General features: G+C 40.2%; 1 protein-coding gene across 2 annotated transcripts in view; it reads left to right on the top strand.

Annotated features, from left to right (window-relative positions):
* Positions 1-8,579: 8,579 nt before the first annotated feature.
* Positions 8,580-25,280, top strand: part of LOC134336859 (rhomboid domain-containing protein 2-like) — a 40,214-nt gene continuing 23,513 nt past the window's right edge. Inside the window, exons 1-4 of one of the 2 annotated variants that reach the window (XM_063031447.1) lie at positions 8,580-8,923; positions 12,429-12,827; positions 16,979-17,135; positions 18,979-19,919. In XM_063031447.1, coding sequence (XP_062887517.1) covers positions 8,713-8,923; positions 12,429-12,827; positions 16,979-17,135; positions 18,979-19,000 — 789 coding nt within the window. In that variant the 5' untranslated portion in view covers positions 8,580-8,712 and the 3' untranslated portion in view covers positions 19,001-19,919. Of the gene's footprint in view, positions 8,924-12,428; positions 12,828-16,978; positions 17,136-18,978; positions 19,920-25,280 lie in introns of those variants that run through there. The other variant, XM_063031446.1, reaches the window with a different exon arrangement.

The raw sequence follows: 25,280 nt of genomic DNA, 5'->3' as shown, positions 1-25,280 counted from the left end.
ATTCAGTCAACAGCAGTAGAGTTGTCAGTTCTAAATATCATGTTGGAGCTGTACTTAGCTGTATTTTAAAGGCATGGCTCCATCTAAATGCAATAAAAAGCCTACACAATGGTCATGTGCATGTTGCAAACATATCTTAAGAGTTTTTATGCATGTATTTTTCATAGTTTGTGCAACAAAAGCCAACCTCGTATTTTTTTAACACAATTTGCCGGTGTGGAACTGAGAGGTTAATAACTACATTGAATTACTGTCATCATTTTGCTGAATTAAATGTATTCTCATCTTTGGCCATCCCTCTGTATTCAGAATGATTTGCTCCTGCTCTGGTTTTGTCAACTCTGATTGGGCTAATGAGGGCAACATGGGACCCGTCCTTCCCAGATAAAAGCAATAGATACAGTAGCTGAAGGGGCCTGTGGGTAGGCACAGTGGTTGTAATTCTGATTCTGACTCTCTACGTACAGTACATCTCCGGAGAGCAGGATATTTTGGTAGATTAGAACCAATGCATCCATGATCTCTGTTAAGTTGCTGGCCAACATTTGTCATAGTCATACTTTATTGATCCCGGGGGAAATTGGTTTTTGTTACGGTTGCACCATAAATAATAAATAGTAATAGAACCATAAATAGTTAAATAGTAATATGTAAATTATGCCAGGAAATTATGAAATAAGTCCAGGACCAGCCTATTGGCTCAGGGTGTCTGACCCTCCAAGGGAGGAGTTGTAAAGTTTGATGGCCACTGGCAGGAATGACTTCCTATGATGCTCTGTGCTGCATCTCGGTGGAATGAGTCTCTGGCTGAATGTACTCCTGTGCCCACCCAGCACATTATGTAGTGGATGGGAGACATTGACCAAGATGGCATGCAACTTAGACAGCATCCTCTTTTCAGACACCACCGTGAGAGAGTCCAGTTCCATCCCCACAACATCACTGGCCTTACGAATAAGTTTGTTGATTCTGTTGGTGTCTGCTAACCTCAGCCTGCTGCCCCAGCGCACAACAGCAAACATGATAGCACTGGCCACCACAGACTCGTGGAACATCCTCAGCATCGTCCGGCAGATGTTAAAGGACCTCAGTCTCCTCAGGAAATAGAGACGGCTCTGACCCTTCTTGTAGACAGCCTCAGTGTTCTTTGACCAGTCCAGTTTATTGTCAATTCGTATCCCCAGGTATTTGTAATCTTCCACCATGTCCACACTGACCCCCTGGATAGAAACAGGGGTGACCGGTACCTTAGCTCTCCTCAGGTCTACCACCAGCTCCTTAGTCTTTCTCACAGGGGTTTTATGGCCTTTAATACATTTCCTCCAGCAATAGAGATTGATTTAAGTTCCTCCTCTATAGCTTCTTTATTTTGTATTTTTATTTTGATGCTTTTAGTGTTGACTACTAGGAAGGTTTGATTCGAAATAATCATTTAGAATCTCTGTCATTTCTCTATTTTTCATTCTATTCCCCATCTCATCCTCTGCCCCAATGTTCAGTTATGTACCTGCAGGAACCTGTACTATCAGTTTCTATATTGACTGAGTTACTTTCATTGTCTTTTCCTACTTCAAACCATTTTTGTCATCCTTTACTAGTTCTTAAAAATTTTCACTTTACTGGCCTGCTGCTAATTGTATCAACTCTGTACACCCTCCCTTTCAATTCGATACCATCTTTAACTTCTTAAGTTAGATGTGGATGAACCATTCTTTCTTGCTCGGATACTTTTGTGGACATTTACAAACTATTTCCTTAAGTGTTTGCCTTTGACCGTGTAATCTATTTGTCTGTTCCATTTCAATCATCTCTCCTGGCATTGTCATTATCTCTTTGTATGTTTATGATTCTATGTCAAAACCAAGCTTTTCGCCCTCAAATTGAATTTAAAGTTCTACAAGGAGACATTAATTAATCCTGCCACAATGCCAGATCTAAAATTGGCTGCCCTCTGATTGGTTTCTCAACGTATTGTATTGGTTTTCAAAACTATCTCAAGTACACTGTATGCAGATATGTTAGACTCCTGTGAAGCTGTTGATTTTCTCAGGAAGGGGCTGGGTAAGTCTAATGGGAGCACATACAAAATGCTGGAGGAACTCAGCAGGTCAGGCAGCATCTATGGAAAATGGTAAACAGTTGACATTTCAGGCTGAGACCCTTCATCAGGACGGCAAAAAAAGATGAGAAGTTAGAACTAGAAGGTTGGGGGAGCCTTTGTTTTCTTCCATGGTCTTCTGTCCTCTGCTATCAGATTCTCCCTTTTCCAGTCCTTTATCTCTTTCACCTATCAGCTTCCCAGCTCTTCACTTCACCCGTCCCCCTCTCCCGGTTTCACCTGTCACCTACCACCTTGCACTTCTTCCTCCCCTTCCCCCCATCGTCTTGCTCTAACTTCTCATTTTTTTTCCAATCCTGACAAAGGATCTCAGCCCAAAACATTGACTGTTCACTCTTTTCCCATAGATGCTGCCTGACCTGCTGAGTTCCTCCAGCATTTTGTGTGTGTCGCTTGGACTTCCAGCATCTCATGTCTAATAGGAAGATAAGATTTGGTATATCCCCTGGTAGGAAGAGAAAGATGATTAGATGCTGGGAAGAGATTCATGAGATGAGATGCAAAAGTACAGACAATGTTTAAGAAGGAAAGGAAGGAACTCTCCAGACTGCTGATGGGCAGCCCTGCTGTAAGCAGTCCCGTTAGTACAGAGGTCTTAAAATCACATTTTAAATCACAGTTCTCAGTTCTTAATAATAATTGTATAGGTCCTTTAGCATAACTTACACCAAATACTCTAGCAAATTTCTGCAGAGGTACTGTGGAGAAAACTTCTGCACTCAATTGAAACATTAAGGCAAGTGCAGGAGTTTGGAGATTGTTTGGGTGTTTCAGTGCTCTGCACTCTCTGAGAGGATTCCAGAAAGCAGTGTCCACAAACCTCATAGTGGGCAGGCTGCAGTACCGGGTGCAAGCCAATGTTTGGCTTTATTCCACTGATTGAAGCTTCCATTGTTTGCTGATTAAAGTGAGGAGGGAAATTGAATGCAGAGGGTAAGCGCCGGCTACTTGCCTTTTGATTAGTTGCTCCGTACTGGAGAGGGGAGAGTCTGCTGCTGCACCCGGACAATGTTGTTCAGGTTTTTTCTGCATTTTGGATTTGGACTTTGGACTATAGACTCTTTTATTCAGTCTTAAAGTTTTGATATTTGTGTTTTTTCACCTGATCTTCTTGTTTTTTTTGTGCGGAGAGGGGGGTTTTGGGGTTCGATGTGCCTTATCCATTTCATGTGTTTTTTTTTTGTGCGAGTGGAAGGATTTGGGGGTCAATATGCCTGATCCGTTTTACTCATTTTTTTGGGCAGGTGGAGGGATTTGGGAGTTGATGTATATATATTTAAGCTTCTACCACTGGCTAGCAGTCTTGCGAAAAGGAGAGCTGAATGTGTAAGTCTCTCTCTGACATTACATAGCCTCTCCAACAGCAAGCCTCATGTCGTGCCTCCTCACTGGTGACAAATGGAAACTGTATTCCTTTTGGACTCAGGCTGAACTACAGAGGATGGGGAGGATGTCTGGCCCCTGCACACATAGCACATAGGCCCATCAGTGTGTGGGCATGCCCTGCTGCTCATGAACCAGATCCCCAGGTATGAGTAAATAGCCCCACTGTCTTGTGGGCAGCTTCGGAAGAGATGAAGCCTACGGGAGTAAACCCAAACAGGAAATTCAGAGTGGAGCCCGAAGGTGGCTGGATGTCATTGAACATTGTTCCAGCAGCTCCTGCAGCCAAACTTGTGCCAAACGTATTGATTCATAAGCTTTTCTTTGGACTACACCGGTGAGGTCGAGAGGGGGATCTTGACGACTGGGCATCTCAGGATCTCCATACCTTCTGGCCAGGTTTGTGATGATGATCATCGTCACCCATTGTCCTTCGAGACAGACGGATGCCAACCAGCACCACCATAAATATTATATCTCAGCTACGTTGAAATCCCCTTACTGTTCACTAATTCAATGCTACTCATTGTATATTCTCACTTCGCTACTGAGGTGAGGTATACCCTGTTTTATAAAGATTAAATTGGTTTAATGTCATCAGGCACTGAGATACATTGATTATGCCATTCGTACAGATCATTTCATCACATCAGTACATCAAAGGAAAACAAAGGTAAAGTAATAATAGAATGCAGAACCTAATGTTACGGTTGTAGAGTAAGTGTAGTGCTTGAAAACAAGAAGGTAGACTGTGAGGTCAGGAGTGTACCTTATCATACAGTAGGTCCACTCAGTAAACTTATTGAAGCTGTCCTTCAGCCTGAGGTACTTGCTTTCAGGTTTTGGTATCCCCTGCCTGATGGGAGCAGAGAGAAGAGAGATTACATTTCCTTGCATCATGTTCACTGCTAGCATGCTAGTTACTACTTTTCTTACATAACCCACACTGAAATTCTGACACTGTTTGAATTAGTGCTGGCATATTTATGTATTCAATCCTTGCTGCAGGTGAAACTAATCTGAAACAGCATCTCTTTCACTTGGCCGGTGAAAGATCATTTTTAATACTATCTGGGTTACTGCCAATATTATTTTAACGTCAGGCAAACTCCTAAGCTTATAAGTTGAACTAAATAATCCAAAACAGTTTTCTTATCTCTGATATTTTAAATAAGGATAAAGAAGTATTATTCTCAAAGAAATTATACTAACAAAGGCTTCTGTATTTCCTAAATTTACTATCTTTTTTTCTTAAAATTAGAAGTGTCTTGCACAAGCATGTTCTTCAAATTATGAGACTGTTTCTGGGGAAATGATGTTCATAACAAAATAATAGTCATGAATATAACCGTCAATGGTCAGAAACAAACCAGTAAATAACCAGAAATGTTTAATTTGTACAGTTTTTTACATGTTTTGTTGGGGGGGGGGTGTTGTTATTTAGCCCATGGACATTGATTTTAAAAATCTAACATGATGGTTTACTCAGATGAGCGACCTTGCTTTGCCTTCTTAAGTAAAAAACAATCAATATTTTCATTAATAAATTAAATATTCAGAAACTTTTCGCATATTGATAAGGGGGTTAAATAAATATTATAACTTTATAAGTAGTAGTGCTCCACACATTTATTGAGAAGAGGTCTGATCATGGGTTAGCAACCTGCAAGATTCATCTTTACACAGGCATCAGGTCCTGCTCCTCCAAGTAAAATCTTCTGCTGCACCTTTTTCAGAAAAATCAAATTACATTTCTTCTTCAAGCAACACCCAGAAAATGCTGGAGGTACTCAGCAGGCCATTTCAGCATTAGGCCTAGTCATTGTACATTTCTTCTTCTATAGGTAACAATTTAAAAAAATTTTATCAGAATTGAACCAAAATTGAGGTAATTTGAATGTGACAATAACAAAGACATTGAAATTAGAATAGAAATACTTTTAAATAATTCTATTTATAAAGGATTTTGATAATAGAGCAAACTGCCCACAAAGTTCAAAAATTCAAAGTAAATTAATTATCAAAGTACATATATGTCTACATATACAACCCTGAGATACATTTTCTTGTGGGCATACTCAATAAATCCATAAAAGAATCAACGAAAGACTACACCAACTTGGGCATTCAACCGGTGTGCTAAAGACAACAAGCTGTGCAAACACAAAAAGAAAGAAATAATAATAATAATAATAAATAAACCATAAATATCGAGGACATGAGATGAAGTCTCCTTGAAAGCGAGTCCATAGGTTGTGGGAACATTTCAATGATGGGGCAGGTGAAGTTGAGTGACATTATCCTCTTTGGTTCAAGAGCCTGATGGTTGAGGGGTAATAACTGTTCCTGAACCTGGTGGCATGAGTCTTGAGGCTCCTGTACCTGATGGCAGCACAAGAAGAGAGCATGTCCTGGTTGGTGGGGGTCCCAGGCGATGGATGCTGCTTTCCTGTGACATTGCTTTGTTTAGATGTGCTCAGTGGTGGAGGGAGCTTTATTCATGAAGGATAGCCACCAATTTTTGAAGGATTTTCCATTCAAAAGCATTAGTGTTCCCATACCAGGCTGTGATGCAGCCAGTCAATATACTTTCCACTACACATCTATAGAAGTTTGTCAGAGTTTTAGATATAATGCTGAATCTTTGACTCCTAAAGAAGTGGAGGTGCTGCTTTGTTTTCTTTGTAATTGCACTAATGTGCTGGGCTGGCCCTTGGAAATAATAACAGCAGGGAATTTAAAATTGCTAAGCCTCACCACCTCTGATCTTCCAATGATGACGGCTCATGGACCTCTGGTTTCCTCCTCTTGAAGTCAATAATCAGCTTCTTGGTCTTGCTGGCATTGAATAAGAGGTGGTAGTTATGACAAAACTCAGCCAGATTTTCAACCTCCCTCCTATATGCTGATTCATCACTACCATTGATTCGGCCTACGATAGTGGTGTCGTCAGAAAGCTAAAATATGGCATTGGAGCTGTGCTTAGCCACAAAGACATAGGTGTAAAGTGAAAAGAACAGGGGGCTGAGCACACAGCCTTGTGGCGCACCTGTGCTGATGGAGATCATGGAGGAGGTGTTGTTGCCAATCCAAATCGACTGGGGTCCAATTAGTCAAAACAAGGAGGTCTTGAGGACAACGTATTGGAGCTTAATGATTAGTTTTGAGGGGATGATGGTATTGAATGTTGAGCTCTAGTCGATAAAGAGCATCCCGATGTTTGCATCTTTGCTGTTCAGATGTTCCAGGGTTGAGTGAAGAGCCAACGAGATGGCACCTGATGTGGATCTGTTGCTCTGGTAGGCAAATTGAAGCAGCTCCAAATTGCTTCTCAGGCACGTTGCATCACCAAACTCTCAAAACACTTCATCACGGTGGATGTACGTGCTAGTGGACAGTAGTCATTGAGGCAGGTTACCTCATTCTTCTTAGGCACCAGTATAATTGAAGCCTGCTTGAAACAAATGAGTACCTCAGATTGTTGAAGTGAGAGATTAAAGATCTCAGTGAACACTCTATTCAGTTGATCAGCACACGACTTGGTGAGGTACCCTGCCTGGGCCAGATGCTTTTCATGGGTTTATCCTTGTGATGGCTGCTCACACGTTAACCTCAGAGACTGAAATCACAGGATTATCGAGGGCTGTGGAAGTTTGTGATGGTTTCTTCATGTTTTGATGGTCAAAATGAGTATAGAAGGCATTGATCTCCTCTGGAAGCTAAGTCCTTTTGTTATCTATGTTGCTTTATTTAACTTTATAAGCAGTAACAGCATTCAAGCCCTGCCATAACAGTCAATTATCCTTTGTTGATTCAAGTTTAGTCTAGAATTGACACTTTGCCCACAAGATGGGTTTCCAGAGATTGTACCTGAACCTCTTGTAATTTCTTGGTCACCAGACTTGAATGCCTCTGATCTGGCACTCATCAGATCGCAGATTAAATGGTTCATACAGGGTTTCTGGTTGGGAAGACTCTGAATGATTTTGTGGGGATACACTCACCTACAACTGTTTTAATAAAGTCTATGATAACCATAGTGTATTCAGTTAGATCTGCAAATGAATCCTTGAACAGAGCCCAGTCCACTGACTTGAAGCAATCCTGTAGATGCTCCTCTGTCTCCTGTGACCACCCCTTTGTTGTCCTAATCTCTGGAGCCTTGTTCTTTAGCCTCCACCTGTATGCACATAAAACAAGTGGAAGGACCAGTAACCAGAGATATAGAGTTCAGAAAACATTAAAAATGAAACAATAGTGTTTGTTTTTGCAGAATGGATTATGTTAATGAGTGTACAGTGTGGAAAAGTGGAGGGAAATTATTTAATGCAGTCAAAAAGGAATTAGATATATTGAAGAAGATTCTATTGCAATTATTTGGCAATATAATAGAAAGTGGACTAATTGGATACACCCTTAAAAATAGCAGGCCCAAACATAAAAAGAAGATTCATCACTTGACAAGTTCCAACACCATGTAATCTCTCGACATACACGTGAGGGGAAAAAACCCACACTAGTATTGTGTAAACCAAAGTGAAGATCAAAAGCTCCAGAATATGTGAGTAATAAGTAGAAATGAGCAGAAATTTTAAAAATGTTTTAAAAACTAAAGATGTGGAAATCTTAAATAAAATACAGAATATATTTGACAGTCGCAGTAGGTTAATAAAAAGTGGTACATACTATTTATTATAAATTACTATAAGTTGCACATTGCACATTTATATGGAGATGTAATGTAAAGAGTTTTATTCCTCATGTATATGAAGGATGTAGGTAATGAAGTCAATTCAAAATTCAATTCAGGTTATGTGGCATCTACAGAGGTAAACAATTCTGTGTCTCTCTGCAGATGCTACCAGCATTTTCTGTTTTTAATCTCAGAAATATGTTTTGAAAAGTAATAATCCGGCTGAAAGTTGAACAAAATCAGATTTGGCACCATGGGGACAAAAACAGTATTAGGGCCTAGCAGTAGGCAGGAGTGTAACTGCGGCCAGTTGCCATGGTGACGCGCTGTACAGTAGTCGGAGGCGCAGGCGCTCTGTGGACTGTACGTCACTGTGGGCCGTGGCGTCGGTAGGTTTGAGGGCGAGCTGGGAAATGTCGCTGGAAAACTTGTGTTCGTCTCGTCGGAAGAGTTAAGAATCCGCGTCCTTTTTTATACCCAGACCTCTCATTCCAGGACATCTACTCTCAGGGCTGCTATGGCTGTGAGGAGGCAGCAGGAGCAGCTGGGCGACAACCGCACCGAGCCGCCCAGCTTGGTGCGTATGGTGAAGTCGCTGATACCTGTGCTGCCTTGTTCTACCTTTTCCACCGTCCTGTTCGGTTGGATTCTGTTCTATCTTACCTGCAGGTACAAGTTACTAGGCGAGCAGACCTTTACTCTGGGCAACTTCCAGAGCCGCTTACAAGGTAAGTGTGGCACCGGCACCTGAGTGATGTAACAACACACATCAAAGTTGCTGGTGAACGCAGCAGGCCAAGCAGCATCTATAGGAAGAGGCGCAGTCGACGTTTCAGGCCGAGACCCTCCAGCTCTTGGCTCTATCCCTCCCCCTCCTGTCTTCTCCTATCATTTTGGATCTCCCCCTCCTCCTCCCCCTTTCAAATCCCTTACTCACTCTTCCTTCAGTTAGTCCTGACGAAGGGTCTCGGCCTGAAATGTCGACTGCGCCTCTTCCTATAGATGCTGCTTGGCCTGCTGCGTTCACCAGCAACTTTGGTGTGTGTTGCTTGAATTTCCAGCATCTGCAGAATTCCTGTTGTTTACCTGAGTGATGTGATGACCAAGGCAATAACGGTGATGCTGGGCAGCTGGATGGTCTTATTACCTGGGCAGTGGGCCTGGGTCACTGTGTAGTGTGATGATAGAACACTGGTATTACTATATTTCTTTCAGGCATATTATTCAATGGGTAGATACATTTGCCTGGTAATGGGTCTGTACTATTTACTGAAGAGAGTTTTCAGCTACCATTCTTTTTGTGTGGAAATGCTTCTTAACTACACTCCTTCCAGCAAGACTCTTTCTCTCCCCCCCTCCCCACCCACCTTTTTATTCAGGCATCTTCCCCCTTCTCAGTCGTAAAGAAAGGTCTCTGCCTGAAACGTCGATTGTTTGCTCTTTTCTATGGATGCTGCTTGACCTGAGTTCCTCCTGCATTTTGCATGTGTTGCTATGGATTTCCAACCAAACATCAGCAGACTTTCTTGTGTTTGTGGCTCATTACACTCCTGTTTAAAAGGCCTGGCTCCAATATTTGGACACATTTCCAATCCAGTTTTCGGCTAAAAGAAAGGGTTTCCCTCAATACTATCAGCTCTCACTTTTTACAGAAGAAACTATCAGTGGGCCACTTGGCCCTCAAGCTAGCTCCAGCATTCAATATTATCATGGCTGATCAGCTCCAGGTTTTATTGTCTCTCTACGTTCGTTCTCTGTAGCCTTCAGCTCCCTGAATATTCAAAATTTATCCACTTCCTCTTTAAATATCCACTTGGATCTAATCCTCTCTGGTAGCGAATTCCAGACATTCACCATCCTCTGCAAGAAGATAAATCAATTAGATCAAGGGAAGTTAATTACAGAACCGATTCATGGTTTTTGTAGTCTCTCATCAAAACTTAAGCCGTGTTATCCTGGTGAATCCTGCCTGCTGTTCAAGACTAAAGTATTCTGAAGTGTGGCCAATAGAACTGAAAGCAGTTTGTGCCAGGAATGCACAGCCACAGCATGACCTCTTACATTTGTGTTGTAGGTTTCTAGGTTAAAGGGCAACATTTCATGGAAGCTTTGGTTACTTTCTGTGCGGGTCTGTGAAATTTTTAATTATCAATGTAGTGGGTCCATGAGTCTCTGGAACTTCACTACATATTGCTTTCCATCATTAGGAAAGCAAGATAATCCAGCACAAAAAAAAACAAAGTGCTAGAAGAACTCTTGGGGTCAGGCAGCATCTGTGGCAGACTATCAACCTGAAGGTGTTGACCATTCCTTTCTGGACCTGCTGCTTGACCTGCTGAGTTCCACCAAAAGTTTGTTTTTTGCTTCATTTTCCAGCATCTGCGATATTTTATATCTCCAGTAATCCAGCATTGGGTTGTTAGGAAATCCCAATGGAAAGATTCCTTCATGCAGAATATGAGCTGGAGGTACAGAGAGCGAATGGAGTGTGTTACCAGAGCTGGGTTTGAGATTTTGAACACCAATGGGCTTCAGGAATGTGATCAGGTTTGCAGCCAAAGCCAGGGACAGGATTTCCAGTGTGTTTCTTACAGGCTTAAAACTTGGCTGGGTCTTTGGAAAATTTATTATAGTGTTATGTAAAGAGTATATTTAAAATAAATATGAAATAAAAGTTGTTACATTCAATAGTCCAGAAAATCCACTAATCTGACACCATCAAAGTCCCAAGGGTCCTGGATTACTTGGGATTACTGTTTTATCTATGTTCAGGAGCCAATTACCTCAAATTTTGTTATATAAAAATCCATTTTCAGTAGGTACCCATTCAATTCATCTATTGTCTCTTTTTTAATTTATGATTTCATTTCTATACTGATGCTTATATTTGGCACAAATTTGCATTAGTGATTGTCAATGGGATAATTGGTTAGTTCACTGGCCCCACCCCTTGTTAATTAATATACATTTTCATTGCCACTTGCATTGTCCTGCCACTCAGCTTGTTTTTGTACCAAGTTGATAATTTATAAAAGCATTTATTGTCCATCACTTGCTGTCCTTGAATTTTAAAGGAAGAATTCATACTGGTGGCTCTTCAGTCAAGTAGGGCAGACGAAGTGAAAATAGCAGCTTAGGTAAAGGACATTATACTTTATTGTCGCCAAACAATTGGTACTAGAACGTACAATCATCACAGCAATATTTGATTCTGCGCTTCCCACTCCCTGGATTACAAATATTAAATATTAAAAATAGTTAAAATTAGTAAATATTAAAAATTTAAATTATAAATCATAAATAGAAAATAGAAAAGTGGAAAGTAAGGTAGTGCAAAAGAACCGAGGGGCAGGTCCAGATATTTGGAGGGTATGGCCCAGATCCAGGTCAGGATCCGTTCAGCAGTCTTATCACAGTTGGAAAGAAGCTGTTCCCAAATCTGGCCGTACGAGTCTTCAAGCTCCTGAGCCTTCTGCCGGAGGGAAGAGGGACGAAATGTGTGTTGGCTGGGTGGGTCGTGTCCTTGATTATCCTGGCAGCACTGCTCCGACAGCGTGCAGTGTAAAGTGAGTCCAAGGATGGAAGATTGGTTTGTGTGATGTGCTGTGCCGTGTTCACGATCTTCTGCAGCTTCTTTCGGTCCTGGACAGGACAGCTTCCATACCAAGTTGTGATGCACCCTAGAAGAATGCTTTCTACGGTGCATCTATGAAAATTAGTGAGGGTTTTGGGGACAGGCCAAATTTCTTTAGTTTTCTCAGGAAGTAAAGGTGTTGGTGGGCCTTCTTGGAACCAGCTTGTGCTTTTTATGGCCGTCCAATAGTTTTATTGTTAACGTTATTGCAATTATCTTGTTTAATTTCCTATTTTAATTTTATTTATTACTTGAATTTAAATTCTTCTGACTCAAGCACTGAAATTTGGCTGCAAAATAAGAATTGAAATGCTCTGCTATCTTAACTTTTAGGAATTTGCCTTAAGTTCTGAGAAATCTAACTCAGCCTTCAATTTATCACATGGGCCTTTATCAAAATCCTTTTTGAAGTCTATTAAAATGGTATTCGTGGGTATTCCTCACTTGAATGCCCTAATGTTCATTTCCGAACTGAAGGTTTGTAGGAAGTAATTGCTCTTGTTTGGGAATGTAGAGAAAATGGAAGTATTTATTGCCATCAACTGTTGTGTAAATTATTTTGTGTGCACATGCTAATGATGTGTTTTTTTTAATTATAGTGTACAGAGTGCTCAGTTATGTGTTCATCCACAGAAGTATGAGTGCACTAGTGTGCAATATTCTCATGCTGTGGTATTTTGGTGGTGCCATGGAGAAGGACATCGGAACTGTAAAATTTGCCTACCTCACACTCCTACTTGCAATTCTTTCTGGAATTAACTATGTTATTATTGGTTCAATATTTTTTGGACTGGAAAATCTAAAAGAAATTCAGGGATTCACAGTAGTCGTGTTTGCCTTTGTGGGGATGTCTGTAGTTCTGTCCCCTATGAGATCTGTTGTGTTCATAACAACAATCAAGGTGATTTATCTCCCATTCGTTTTACTTATCCTTTCGCTTTTTATACCGGAGTCATCGATCTTGGGTAATGTTTGTGGAATTGCAGCAGGAGTTGTTTGTATCCTTTATTTTCGCCAAAGCTTTGAAAAGTTGATCTTAAAATTGGTTCTAATGTAGAATTTTGATAAAATTATGTGTTTTTAATGTTTACCTTTAGAGTTGTCATGAAAATCCTAGCTATCTAATGTATAAAGTAAAAAGAAATTGCCTGTTTCTGGTTTGATAAACAGTGGAAAGCTGAAATGAAGATGGAGACTTGTAGTGAAATGTTTGAGTTATTTATAACCATGCTGTACTTAGTGTTATCATTGTGCATTGAAACTTTGTCATTATTGCAGCTCAATTTACTGCTCGGAAGCACCTTTCATACCTGATATTGTTTTGTTGTTGTCCCCCTGACACTGTAGATAAAAGAAAATTATTTATCTTTCAGCACCTTCTCACTTCTAGTCCCCCAATGAGGTCTAACATTTTTTTCTGGTGTCTTGACACCTTTTTTGAAAGTTTCACATTAATTCATGACACTTAAAATTTCTCTTTGTTTTATTAAACTGCTTCCTAAATCCACATTATGAAATCAAGATCAGCTGTGTACATACATCTATTGATGCTTCTGGACACATCTTCAGTGATGTTCCTGGAATCATCGGGTGTTTCGGGTCTTTCAACATCATACAACCTCCTCCAGGTGACTCAGCCGGGGCTGATCAGACCCCAGCTTGTGTCCAGATGGCTAGCTACTTATGACTCCATGGCTCCCCTCTTTTGAGCCACAGCCATCTTGAGGCCCTCTCTGCCGCATCGGTGGTACTGCGGATGGCTCTCCTCTTCCTCTCTCCCTCGATGCCCAAAATGCTGAAGGCTCTAACTAAAGAACGGGCTACGAATCCCCTACAACCAACCTCCACTGGGAGACACCTCACTCTCCATCCAGCCTGCTGACAGTTGCTGACCAGTCCTGCGTACTTGGAGAGCTTCCTTTCAAAGGCCTCTTCCAAGCTATCTTCTCATGGGACTGTCAGCTCCAGCAGCACCACTTGCTTAGTCGACTCAGACACTAGGACAATGTCTGGCAATAGAATCTTCATTCATTTGTTATGTGCTCTGTTGTATGAATTAGGCGATTGTGGGCTTTCCATGCCCATGACTGTTCTTGGCAAATTTTTCTACAGAAGTGGTTTGCCATTGCTTTCTGGGCAGTGTCTTTACAAGATGGGTGAACCCAGCCATTGTCAATACTTTTTAAGAGATTTTCTCCAGTTTTTTTTGCTCCAGTCCTGATGAAGGGTCTTGGCCCGAAACATAGACTGTACTCTTTTCCATAGATGCTGCCTGGCCTGCTGAGTTTCTCCAGCATTTTGTTTAAGTTCCTTTTAAGAGACGTCTGCCTGGCGTCAGTGGTCGCAATACCAGGACTTGTGATATGCACCAGCTGCTCATAGGATCATCCACTGCTTGCTCCTATTGCTTCATGTGACCCTGATCTGGGGGCTAGCGAATGCTATATCTTACCCAAGAGTGAATTGCAGGCTAGCTGAAAGAAGGAACGCCTTACACCTTCTTTGGTAGAGACACATCTCCACCCTACCACCCAAACATAGGTTGGTAGATAGGCTATGGCAAAGTTGATCTGTCTAGTTAACTTTAAGGACCTGTGAAGTGACACTCCAAGATCCTTCGCTCCTTCACACCATTCAATAACCATATATTGCACGTCTCTTCCTTTACCTCATCTTATTTTCTCAGGTTTATTATTTCACTCTTCTCTGGATGAGCTTATATTTGCTTAATTTCAGACCAACAGTTCATGGTATCTAAAGCTCCCATCCTGGCTATCAACCATTGGGCCAACTTTTGTATCATCTGCAAAGTTCTTTATCATGTTCCCTATAGTCGCATCAAAATCAATGTTATGACAAATAAGCAATAAGTTCTAGGCCTGTGGGAACAATCTTTTTAATAATAATAACCACCTGTAGCCATGACCCTTTGCTTTCTAGAACTCAGACAAGTTTGGATCCATTTTGCCACTCCCCTTTAGATACCTTGGTCTTCTATATTTTTTGACTGTCTTGTCATGTGGGATCTTGTCAGAAACCTTGCTGTAATCATTGTAGGTTTCACAAAATGCATTTCCCTGATCAAAAGTCTTCATCAAACTCTCAAAAATGCACTCATTAGTTGTTTGTGGTTATTCCTTAATAAATTCATACTGTTCCTGATTAATCTTTTCCTTTTTTAAATGAAGCTTTAAATTGTCTCTTAGATACCAATATTTTAGCCACCACTGAAGTTGAATTAACTGGCCTGAATTATTTAATCCATTGTTCATTTTTAAACAATAGTATAATATTAACATGCTTCACTTTTCTGGCACCATTCCTGTAGCCGTGGAGGTTTGAAAAGCTAGAGGCCTTTTGCAATTTCTTCCTTCAACAGCTTGGGATATATTTCATTTTGGTTTAACTTTTATCCTTTTTTGAGAATGATAAGCTCTAATGCTTACTCTTTTACAATGTTTATCCCTGCCTATAGTTCACACTTGAACTTGTTACAATGCCAGCACCATCCTCCTCTTTTGTGAAGGGAGACACGCAAGTATTCCTGAAGACCTGTATGCGTATCTTCTTCCATGCCCAGGTCACTTTTAAGGTCCCTCATGTGTCCTATTCCATTTTGCTGATAATGTAAGTATAAAACATACCCTTTTATTTTATGCACCACTTCTGTCATGCATTCTCATTTTTTAAATTTTCCTTTATAATTTTACTTCTCCGCATTCTTTACTCTTCCAGGCTTTCAGCAGTAATGTGTCCTCAGTCATTCATCTAAGCTTCGTTTTTTAACCTTGTCATTCAGGAGACTCCAGTTTCAGCAATCCCACTCCTTACCTCTGTGGGGGCACGTTACTCAAAACCCTTTCAATTTCTTTCTTAAATGCCTCTCATTGTTCTGAGACTGAATTACCTTAAAGTAGCTGGACCACTTTTGCTATCTCTTCTCTGGAAAAATTGACCTAATCCCAATTTGGAACCTATTTTCTTACTTTATCTTCATTCTCTGCACTAACTTTACTAAATTATTGTCACTATCACAGAAGTGCTCTTCTATTAATACTCCTTTCACCAACTCAGCTTAATTCCTTAGAAATATTGGCCAAAAAATACTGTTTGTAAAGTCTGTGTCCTCTTTTATCTTTTACACTGACTACAGTATATCTCAGTTTATATGAGAGCATTTAAAATCCTCTCATGTTAATTACCTGCTGAACTTATGCATGTCATAAATTTGTCTTCAGCTTTGTTTCCTTATCTCCCTCAGAGTTTTTGGAAATACACAATATGTTTCTAGCTGTGGTGATTGTCACTTGCTCCTTGATTCAGCCCCTAAGGGGAGTAAACTAACCATCATGGAGCCATATATGTGACTGCAGAAATCTGCTTCCTAAAGTTTAGACTTAATCAGTCTTTAGACCTTTCTCCTGTCCACCAGTACAGCTGAGTGTCCAGTGACAGGATGGTTTTGGCAGCAGCTGCATGCCCCCAGGGGCACTCCACCCCCACCCCCCCCATCAGAAACAAATACTGATTAGGAAACGAGATATCCCTCATGAATTTTTCTCAATGACAGTTTCTGCCACTTTTTAAAAAAATCTTTCTGGTAGCTACAGTACTCACTTGTGCTGCAAGCTGTCCATAAAATATTCACCTCTGGATAGACTATATCCTGACTGCATCCATCAGTTTTTGCTCAGTCGGAGCTTGATCTCTTCAGCTTCTTGCAGCAAAGATTGTCCAGGATACTGGGAGACCCAGGAGTTGTCATGTAGCACAGGGTGTTCATTCTGTGGATTTTGGGTGCTCTGCCATGTCCCTATTAAATTAACTCTTAAGTACCCTTTTGATTGTGCACCAAATTACCAAAATCTTGGCTTTCATACTTTAATACTGCCTTCCAAGCCCCTTACCAACTCTTACTCAGATGAGCTTCAACTGGGATTTTAATGTAATTCTTATGTTCTTTTTACAAATTACAAATACTTAATGTTGAAACTATCAAAATAAATCTTTCATGATAGTCTTTACTTCAGGTCTTTTTGTATAGCTTTGTAGGAATGGTTAACTGTGTTATATGATAAAGGGAATTAATTTAAACATTGTGTGTAATCAGAACAATCATATTTGACCTTAATGAAGCCGACTTTGCTAGATGCTTACGGCCGAAAGTACTTTCCATATCTGGACATGCATGAGTTGACTGCTGCTTCTTTGGAGAGGTACTTTCCTTTCAACAATCTGAAGAATTTACCAGGGATCACATTTTATTCTGCCTTATGGGAGGTGAGACATGTCGAGACAACAAACAGGTAAATGTCCTTTTGGCTGAAGTTACTTTAGGAAAATTCAAAGTGCTTCTTTTTTCATTTTCATTGCTCCCTCCATGGATATCTTTCCACATACTCCAGTAGGTCTTCCTGTAGTCATGAGCAGTCAATGTTGATGTTTTGATTACTGGGCAAGTGTAGGCAGAGTTAATACTGATATTGCCTGATACATTGTGCCTGCACATGATCAAATGTAGTGTAATGCCCTTCCCCAAGCATTCCCTTCCTGAGCATAAGCTGTACTTGGTAAATAGGCAGTACAGGCAGGTATCTTTCTGCTCTAAGCTGATGTACTGACATGAGCATCAGACGACTATCATAAATGCTAAGTTTTAAGGGGGAGTTAATTACTTTTGTATTCAAGTTGGAATGTTCACTTAATGTCAAATGTTGTATGGAAAACCATTGGAACAAAGTGCTCTACCCCTCCCCTTTTGGAACATCGCTCCCCATGGCTCCCACTTGAGCTGCTCAGTGATGTGGAAAAAGAAATGTTACATTCAAGGAAACCATTCCCCCCGCCCCAATCTTTTGGGATAGATTTGCAGAGGGGACATGTTTATGAAGTTTTAGATGTTATCAAATGAAGTAAACACCTTATCTTAATACATTTCCACAGTAGTGTTGATCTTCCGCAGGGTCTTGTTAATATCATTATTTTACTCAAAATATTTTGAAGGTTTGAGTTAATTCATTTTTACTTCTAAATTCCCATTAATTTTTTTTGCAGAAGCCAACTTAATACCAGGTAGTATTTATCAAAATTTCTCTGCATGTGGTCTGTTCAATTTGTGATCTGCTTTTTAGCCATATATTTTCATTATAGCTTTACAGTTTGCATTTTTCTTTGCAAAGTATTCTTATTTTTTGGGGTAAGGTCACAATGATGGAGGTGCTGTTGGACAGAATTTATATTAGATGCACCAATCAAATTATTTAATTCCTCATCATGATCCATCAATTAATGCTTAACAGGAGTTATTTTTGAAAGCGTACTGAGGTGCAGGCTGGACTGATAACTATAATGGTAACTCCCTACTGTTCACCTGTGAATAGATTTCAAATCCAAAATTCAATATACGATAAACTTTGATATATACAGTAATTTTTTACATTCTGTCTACAATGTCAATTTTTTTGATGAAGTTTTAAAAAACATGACATATTAACTTTTACACGAAATACTGTGCAAACATAGAAAATGCTGGAAATATGCAGCATGTTAAAAGCATCTGTGGTTGAGAAAAATAATTTCTTAATGACAATTCATCTGAACTAGGATTTTCAGTTAAATTTCACATTTCCAGTACCTCCATGTATTTTCTGTTTTTTTTTTGGTTTTATGTGAGACCAGTTTTTGTTAAATAACTGTTAGCATTTAGAAGGACTTTGACATGAAATGTCAACTGTGCCATTTCCCTCCATATATGCTGCCTGACCTGCCAAGTTCTTCCAGCTCCTTGTGTGTTGTGATCTCTGAATTTAGACTAAATACTGTTTTTTATCCACGCTAGTTGGAATTATAGAACTAGCTTTATGCCTTAGATCTTAAGGTTCTGTCACAGACTGTATAATGGAGACATTGTAAGTTGAGGGTGGTTGTTCCTAGATAACAAGTTTGCAAAATGCTAACTAAAATGTACCTATGTAAAAGTGACTATCCACACCAATCAATAAAAGGTGCCAGCAGAATGTGTCAATTTTTAGTTTCTGTCTCAACTGCTAATTTGTTGGGTCCTCCTTTGACTGAGCAACAAATGAATGCTTTCGTTCTCAAATGCTAAGTTCTTTCTGAACCTGCCTAATGGAAATATTTTGTTTGCAGGTGGTTTGCCAGGTGGGACTGACTGTTGCATAAGTTCAGGGAGAGGATGTCTCATTAATGAATCTGGGATCATTTTGTCTTGGAATCTGATGCACTTTAGATAGCTGAGAACCATGTGAAGCTTATACAGGCCAAATGCTTTCGGTGATCCTCTGTGATGAGAACCATCTGTACAACATTTTCTCTCAGAAGGAAAATTAAAACTTAAGACAATCACCTTATGGTTTATGTTATTTTAGGTTCTTTTAAAGGTCTGTTTTCTAGTTCTTTAAATTATGTACCTTCCCCATAGTGTTAATTTTTTGGTTAACTTTTACAATATTTGTACATTTTACAGAAAATAATTTGAATCTGGTATGAAACTAGTAAAAACAACTTTGGAAGCCTTTTAAGGGGTGATTTGTTCAGAATATTAAAGAGATCTGTTAGTGTCAAGATGGAGAAACTATTTCTATTAGTTTAGGAGTCAAGGAATGATGAGTATTATCACAAACATTAGAACCTGGCCTTTCAGGAGTGAAGTTGGAAATCAAATCTACATGCAGGCAGTGATGGAAGTTGAAATTCTGTTCAGCAAGGAGTAATTGAATGCATGAATGATTAGTTGACTTCAAAAAAAATCTAACAAATTCAGGTTAAATCAGTGATACTTGGGCTATGTGAAGTTATGCAACACACAAAATGCTGGAGGAACTCAGCAGGCCAGGCAGCATCTATGGAAAAGAAGTACAGTTTCTATTTCGGGCCACAGCCCTTCGACAGGACTGGAGAAAATAAGATGAGTAGATTTAAAAGGTGGTGGTAGAGAAGAGAGAAACACAAGGTAATGGGTGAAACTAGGAGGAGGCAGGATGCTGAGAAATTGGTGAAAGAGATACAGGGCTAGAGAAGGGGGAATCTGATAGGAGAGGACAGAAGGCCATGGAAGAAAGAAAAGGCGGGGGGAGCGCCAGAGGGAGGAGATGGGCAGCCAAGGAGATAAGGTGAGGGGAAAAGGGGATGGGCAATGGTGGGGGTGGGGCATTACTGGAAGTTCGAGAAATCAATGTTCATGCCATCAGATTGGAGGCTACACAGACGGAATATAAAGTGTTCCTCCAACCTGAGTGTGGCCTCATAGTGACGGTAGAGGAGGCCATGGATTAACATATCATAATGGGAAGGGGAAGTGGAATTAAAATGTGTGGCCAGTGGGAGATCCCGCTTCTGGCGGACAGAGCATAGGTGCTTGGCGAAATGGCCTTCCAATCTATGTCGGATCTCACCGATATATGAGAGGCCACACTGGGAGCACTGGATACAGTATATGACCCCCAACAGACTCACAGGTGAAGTGTCGCCTCACCTGGAGAGGCTGGGGCTCTAAGTAGTAGAGAGGGAGGAGGTGTAGGGGTAGGTGTAGCACTTTTTCTGCTTGCAAGGGTAAGTGCCAGGTGGGAGATCAGTGGGGTGGGATGAATGGACTAGGGAGTGGTCCCTGTGAAAAGCAGAAAGTGGGGTGGGGGGGGGGGAGGAAAAGATATGTTCGGTGGTGGGATCCTGTTGAAGATGGTGGAAGTTCCGGAGAATTTTTTACTGGATGCAGAGCCCGGTAGGCTGGTAAGTGAGGACAAAAGGAACCATATCCATGGTAGGGTGGCAGAAGGATGGGGTAAGAGCAGATGTGTGTGAAATGCAAGAAATGTGGTTGAGGGCAGCATTGATGGTGGAGGAGGGGAGGCCCCTTTTAAATAAAGGAGGACATTTCCTTCATTCTGGAATGAAAAGCCTCAGCCTGATAGTGGATGCGGTGGTGATGGAGGAATTGAGAGAAGGGAATGGTGTATATGGTGGGAAGAGGAATTTCTGATTCTAACCTCACTGAATGTGAAAAATACACCTCTTAAAATATACCTTCTAAATCTCTTGTCCTTTACATAAATGTGTCCTCATGTTTTAGATACCTCCTGAAATGAGGAAATGTTTCCAACTATCTGCTCTATCTATGCCCATCTAATTTTGTATACCTCTATCACATCAACCTCCTCCACCTGTAGGGAAAATACCTAGCCAATTCACTCTAACTAGCCCTATAATCAGGACATGGTCTGGTGAATCATCTTTGAACCATCTGCAGTGCAGTTATGTCCTACCTTTATTGAAGTGATCAGAGCAGTACCCAGTACTCTCATTATTGTCTTTATAACCAATATTAAATAAAATTATACTATAGCTTCCTGTTCTTGTATTCCTTGCTGTGATTAATGAAGACAAATAGCTCTCATGCCTTCATCTGTGAATTTGCAGCAGATGGTGGTGGTGTAGTTGAACAGGTTCAGAGGGTCTGAATGACCTTTACCTCGACCGGTCTTCTCCAGTTACTTTAGTGTGCTTTTGGACTGTTTGCATGATTTCTTGATCGCCTCTGAGTTAGTTAATCTTACTCTAAACCATAGTTTCACTGAGTGATTAACTACTTAGGCTGGAAGGAAGAGGGGAAAAGGGATCTAGTCACTCTGCCTACCCTTAATTCTTGTTAAAATGACAATTTGGTTGAAGCACGGACTAGTTTGTTTTTGAAGAAGTGCTTCAGTACTTTACAGGCAATAATCACTGAACTCGGTAAAGTAAGATATATCTGAATGGCAGCAAAGTTAAATGCTTGAATAAAGTTGGTTCGAGAGGTGAGGGGAAGGTATTAGGCAAGAACCAGCACTCTGTACTGGCTTTCTCCCCTTTAATAGAGAACACACATCATAGTATGATAGTCTCTGTTTTATTATTTCGTACATTATCATTGCACATTGGTAAATTGTGTATATTATTATGAACTTTAGTTAATTTATTATTGCTAAGTGCGTTTTTAAATGTTGCTGCTGTAACAAAATAATTCCCACTCAGGATCAATGAAGTAATAATAATTATGGTTAGTAGTCTAAATGAAGCAGGCTCAACCCAAAACTTTGACTACCCATTTCTCTACACAGGTGCTAGCTGACCAGCTGAATTCTTTTAATAGTTTTTTTTTGCACACTCCAGTTTGCCTGGAATAAGTATGAGGTGCTTTAAATTGTTGTAATCAATCCTGCTGCTAAAGTGGAGCCAGTCAGGATCTTCAGAGTATCAATCTAACACTAGTAGAGGAGTCTTAATATATTTCTGAATCAGAATAGTGTACGACTCACATTCCTTCCACCTCTGTTCCACCAACTTCATTCACCATGCCATTGTTTTTATGTCATCCTGCTCAACAGCTGCTCTACATTCTCTTTTTATTACCTCCATCTGTATTAAATTATTTTGTCTTTCTGCTGATAGAGTATGGAATAATGTGACCACCACACATTCCCTTATTTCTTCTCACCTGTTGTCAGATGTGAAGAGCTTTCCTAGCCTCTAATGTGTTTCTCAGACTCTTATTTTTAACACGGTGCAGAGTTTGCTGACTGTGCAGTTTCTAACAATGCAACTCCTCTAATCTCAGAATACTTCCTAAATTCTCCCATGTTGCCCCTTTTCTCTTATTTTCAATGAGACTTGGTATCTGTTTTTCTAATTGCTTTGTCAACTCCATGAACTTTACATTACTGCCATTTTTATAGTCTTTTTCTTTCAAAACAGCTTTGCGAAAATTCTTTTTCCAAAATTTCCCACTATCCTTGTTGGCCCGTCCTTTCAGTTTCTCACTATATTAGTTTCAAGGTGCCACCATATCTCCCCAGCAATGTAGCATGTTGAGCATCTGCTCGTTAATTAAGGCAACCGGGCAACCATCAATGGCCAAGCTGTGCTCATCACTCTTGGCACATTTCTCTGCTTCATTTGTTATTTTGAAAATTGATTTTGTTAAAAATCTGAATGCTGGAAATAGTCAACAGGTTTTGCTGCGTCCATTGAGAAAATATATTTGTTTTCTCTTAACAGATAATGCATGACCTGCTAATTCATTGATATTTTAATTCTTATTATTTAAAATCTACTTTTTTGACTGTTTATTGATTCCTCCCCTAATCTTGGTTGTGGCTCAGTGACTAATCTTAATTTTGCTTTTATTGAATGTATGGAACACTTTGCCACACAGTATGAGAGTTTGGGAAGTCAGTTGCAGCACAATAGGTGGCAATTAAATCTGTTGACAGCATAAGAATCATCATGCTAAGATGTTCCCAGTGCCTGAAATCAATTAAACCATACTGACTCATTAAGGGCAGATCACTCAGAAAATTAGTTTTGGAAAGCTGGATTTTACTTACACTCATTGAGTTTATTTTCTTCTTCAGAGTAGTTGCTCCATTACTGTGTTGCTTATGAGGTGCTTCAGAATGTGATGAGGCTGTGGAGTACACTCCATAATTGCAATTTCTGATAAAGCTGTTTTTTTTGTAGAAGTGTAGACAACAACAGAAGGCTAACGATTAATCCTCTAACAATATAATTCTATGCAGAATTTTACATGTCTGCATTGCCACTTCTTTCTGGAGTTCCTATATGCTTAAATAAATGAAAAAAAAGTAAAGTTTATTTCCATAACTAATTTCTGTGAAGTTTTGTTGTGGGATCAATGGTATTTTTAGTGGGGGAGTTTTTAACATTGTTGATCAAGCTTTAATGAAATGATCAGAGTGTTAAATTCCCACTGTGTTTCTGAATCCTGTTTATACATTGTAGATGCACAGTATGAAGATCCTACCATCCTATATCAGCTTTAACATCAATGGAGAGTCAATTGTTTGTTATTTTTTATGAAACCTACATTGATCCCCCATATGAGAAGCTGGTAGTCTATAAAATGGGGCCTAATGATTTTCAGTCAGTTCTTTCATAGAAGTGGGAGAATGAATGAATAGTCACCAAGTTGTCAGAAGATAGAACAGTATAGCACAGGACAGGCCATTTAACATGATGTTGTACTGTATTACTTATGACTCCTAAGTAATCCCTCTTCTCCACACATTGACTACCTTTTCTGCCTATTAGTGTACATTGCCATATGATTGCCTCTACCATCAACCCTAACAATGCGCCACTCTGCACTCTGTGCATTAAAAAAAAACTTCTCATGCATCTCCTTTGTACTTCCTCCTCTCACCTTAAGTATATGCCCTGTAGGACTAAACATTTCAATGTTTGGGGAAAATAATGATACTAATTGTCTACTCTGTCTATGTCTCACATTTTCAAACTGAGGCATAGTAGTGTACTGTTTAGTGTAAGATTGGAGTTTAATTCCTGTGCTGTTTGTAAGGAGTTTGAATGTTTTCCCTGTGACTGTGTAGGTTTCCTCCTGGTGCTCCAGTTTCCTCCCACATTCTAAAAAACCTGTATAAGTTTGGGTTAGTAAGTTAGTGTAGCGCATGCTACATTGGTGCTGAGAGCATGGTGACGCTTGCAGGCTGTTCCCAGTACAGCCTCAGACTGTGTTGGTCATTGATGCAAACAGTGCATTTTCACTGTATATTTAGATGTGCATGTGACAAATCAAAATTTTCAAACTTATGTCAAATCGCCACTCAGCCGCTGCAGCTTTAGAGAAAACACCCCTCAGTTTATCCAACCTCACTTCATAACAAGCATCTTCCAAATGTAGCAGCATCCTGGTAGAACTCCTCTGCACTCCCTTCAAAGCTTTCACAATCTTCCTACAATGAGATGATCAAAAATGAATTCAGTACTCTGGTGCCTAATCAAAGTTTTATAAAGCTGTAACCATAAGACAGAGAAGCAGAATTAGGCCATTCAGCCCATTGAGACTGTCCACTATTCCATATGGCCAATTTATTCCTTTCAACTGCATTCTCCTGCCTTCTCCCAGTAACCTTTGACTCCCTGATTAATCAAGAACCTGTTAACCTCAGCTTTAAATATACTCAATGACTTGGCCTCCAAGCTACTAGTGGTAATGAATTCCACAAGTTCTCCACCTTCTGGCTAAAAAAAAATTCTTCTTCAACTCTGTCTTAAAGGGAGGTCCTTTATTATGAGGCTGTGCCCTCTGGTCCTAGACTCACCCACCAATGGAAACATCCTCTCCACATCCACTCTATTTGAGCCTTTCACTATTCAGTATATTTCAGTGAGATTTCCCCCCCCCCACCCATTCTTCTAAACTCCAGTGTGTACAGGCCCAGAGCCATCAAATGCTCCCCATATGTTAATCCTTTTATTCCCAGGATCATTCTCATTTATCTCCTCTGAACCAGCTTCAATGCCAGCATACCTTTTCTGAGATAATGGGCCCAAAGCTGCTCACAGTACTCCAAGTGAGGTCTCACCAGTGCCTTATAAAGCTTCAGCATCACATCTTCACTCTCATATTCTGGTCC

This window comes from Mobula hypostoma, chromosome 23, assembly GCF_963921235.1.
Source record: "Mobula hypostoma chromosome 23, sMobHyp1.1, whole genome shotgun sequence".
Taxonomy (NCBI): Eukaryota; Metazoa; Chordata; class Chondrichthyes; order Myliobatiformes; family Myliobatidae; genus Mobula; species Mobula hypostoma.
This window is presented reverse-complemented; position numbering and strand designations above follow the sequence as displayed.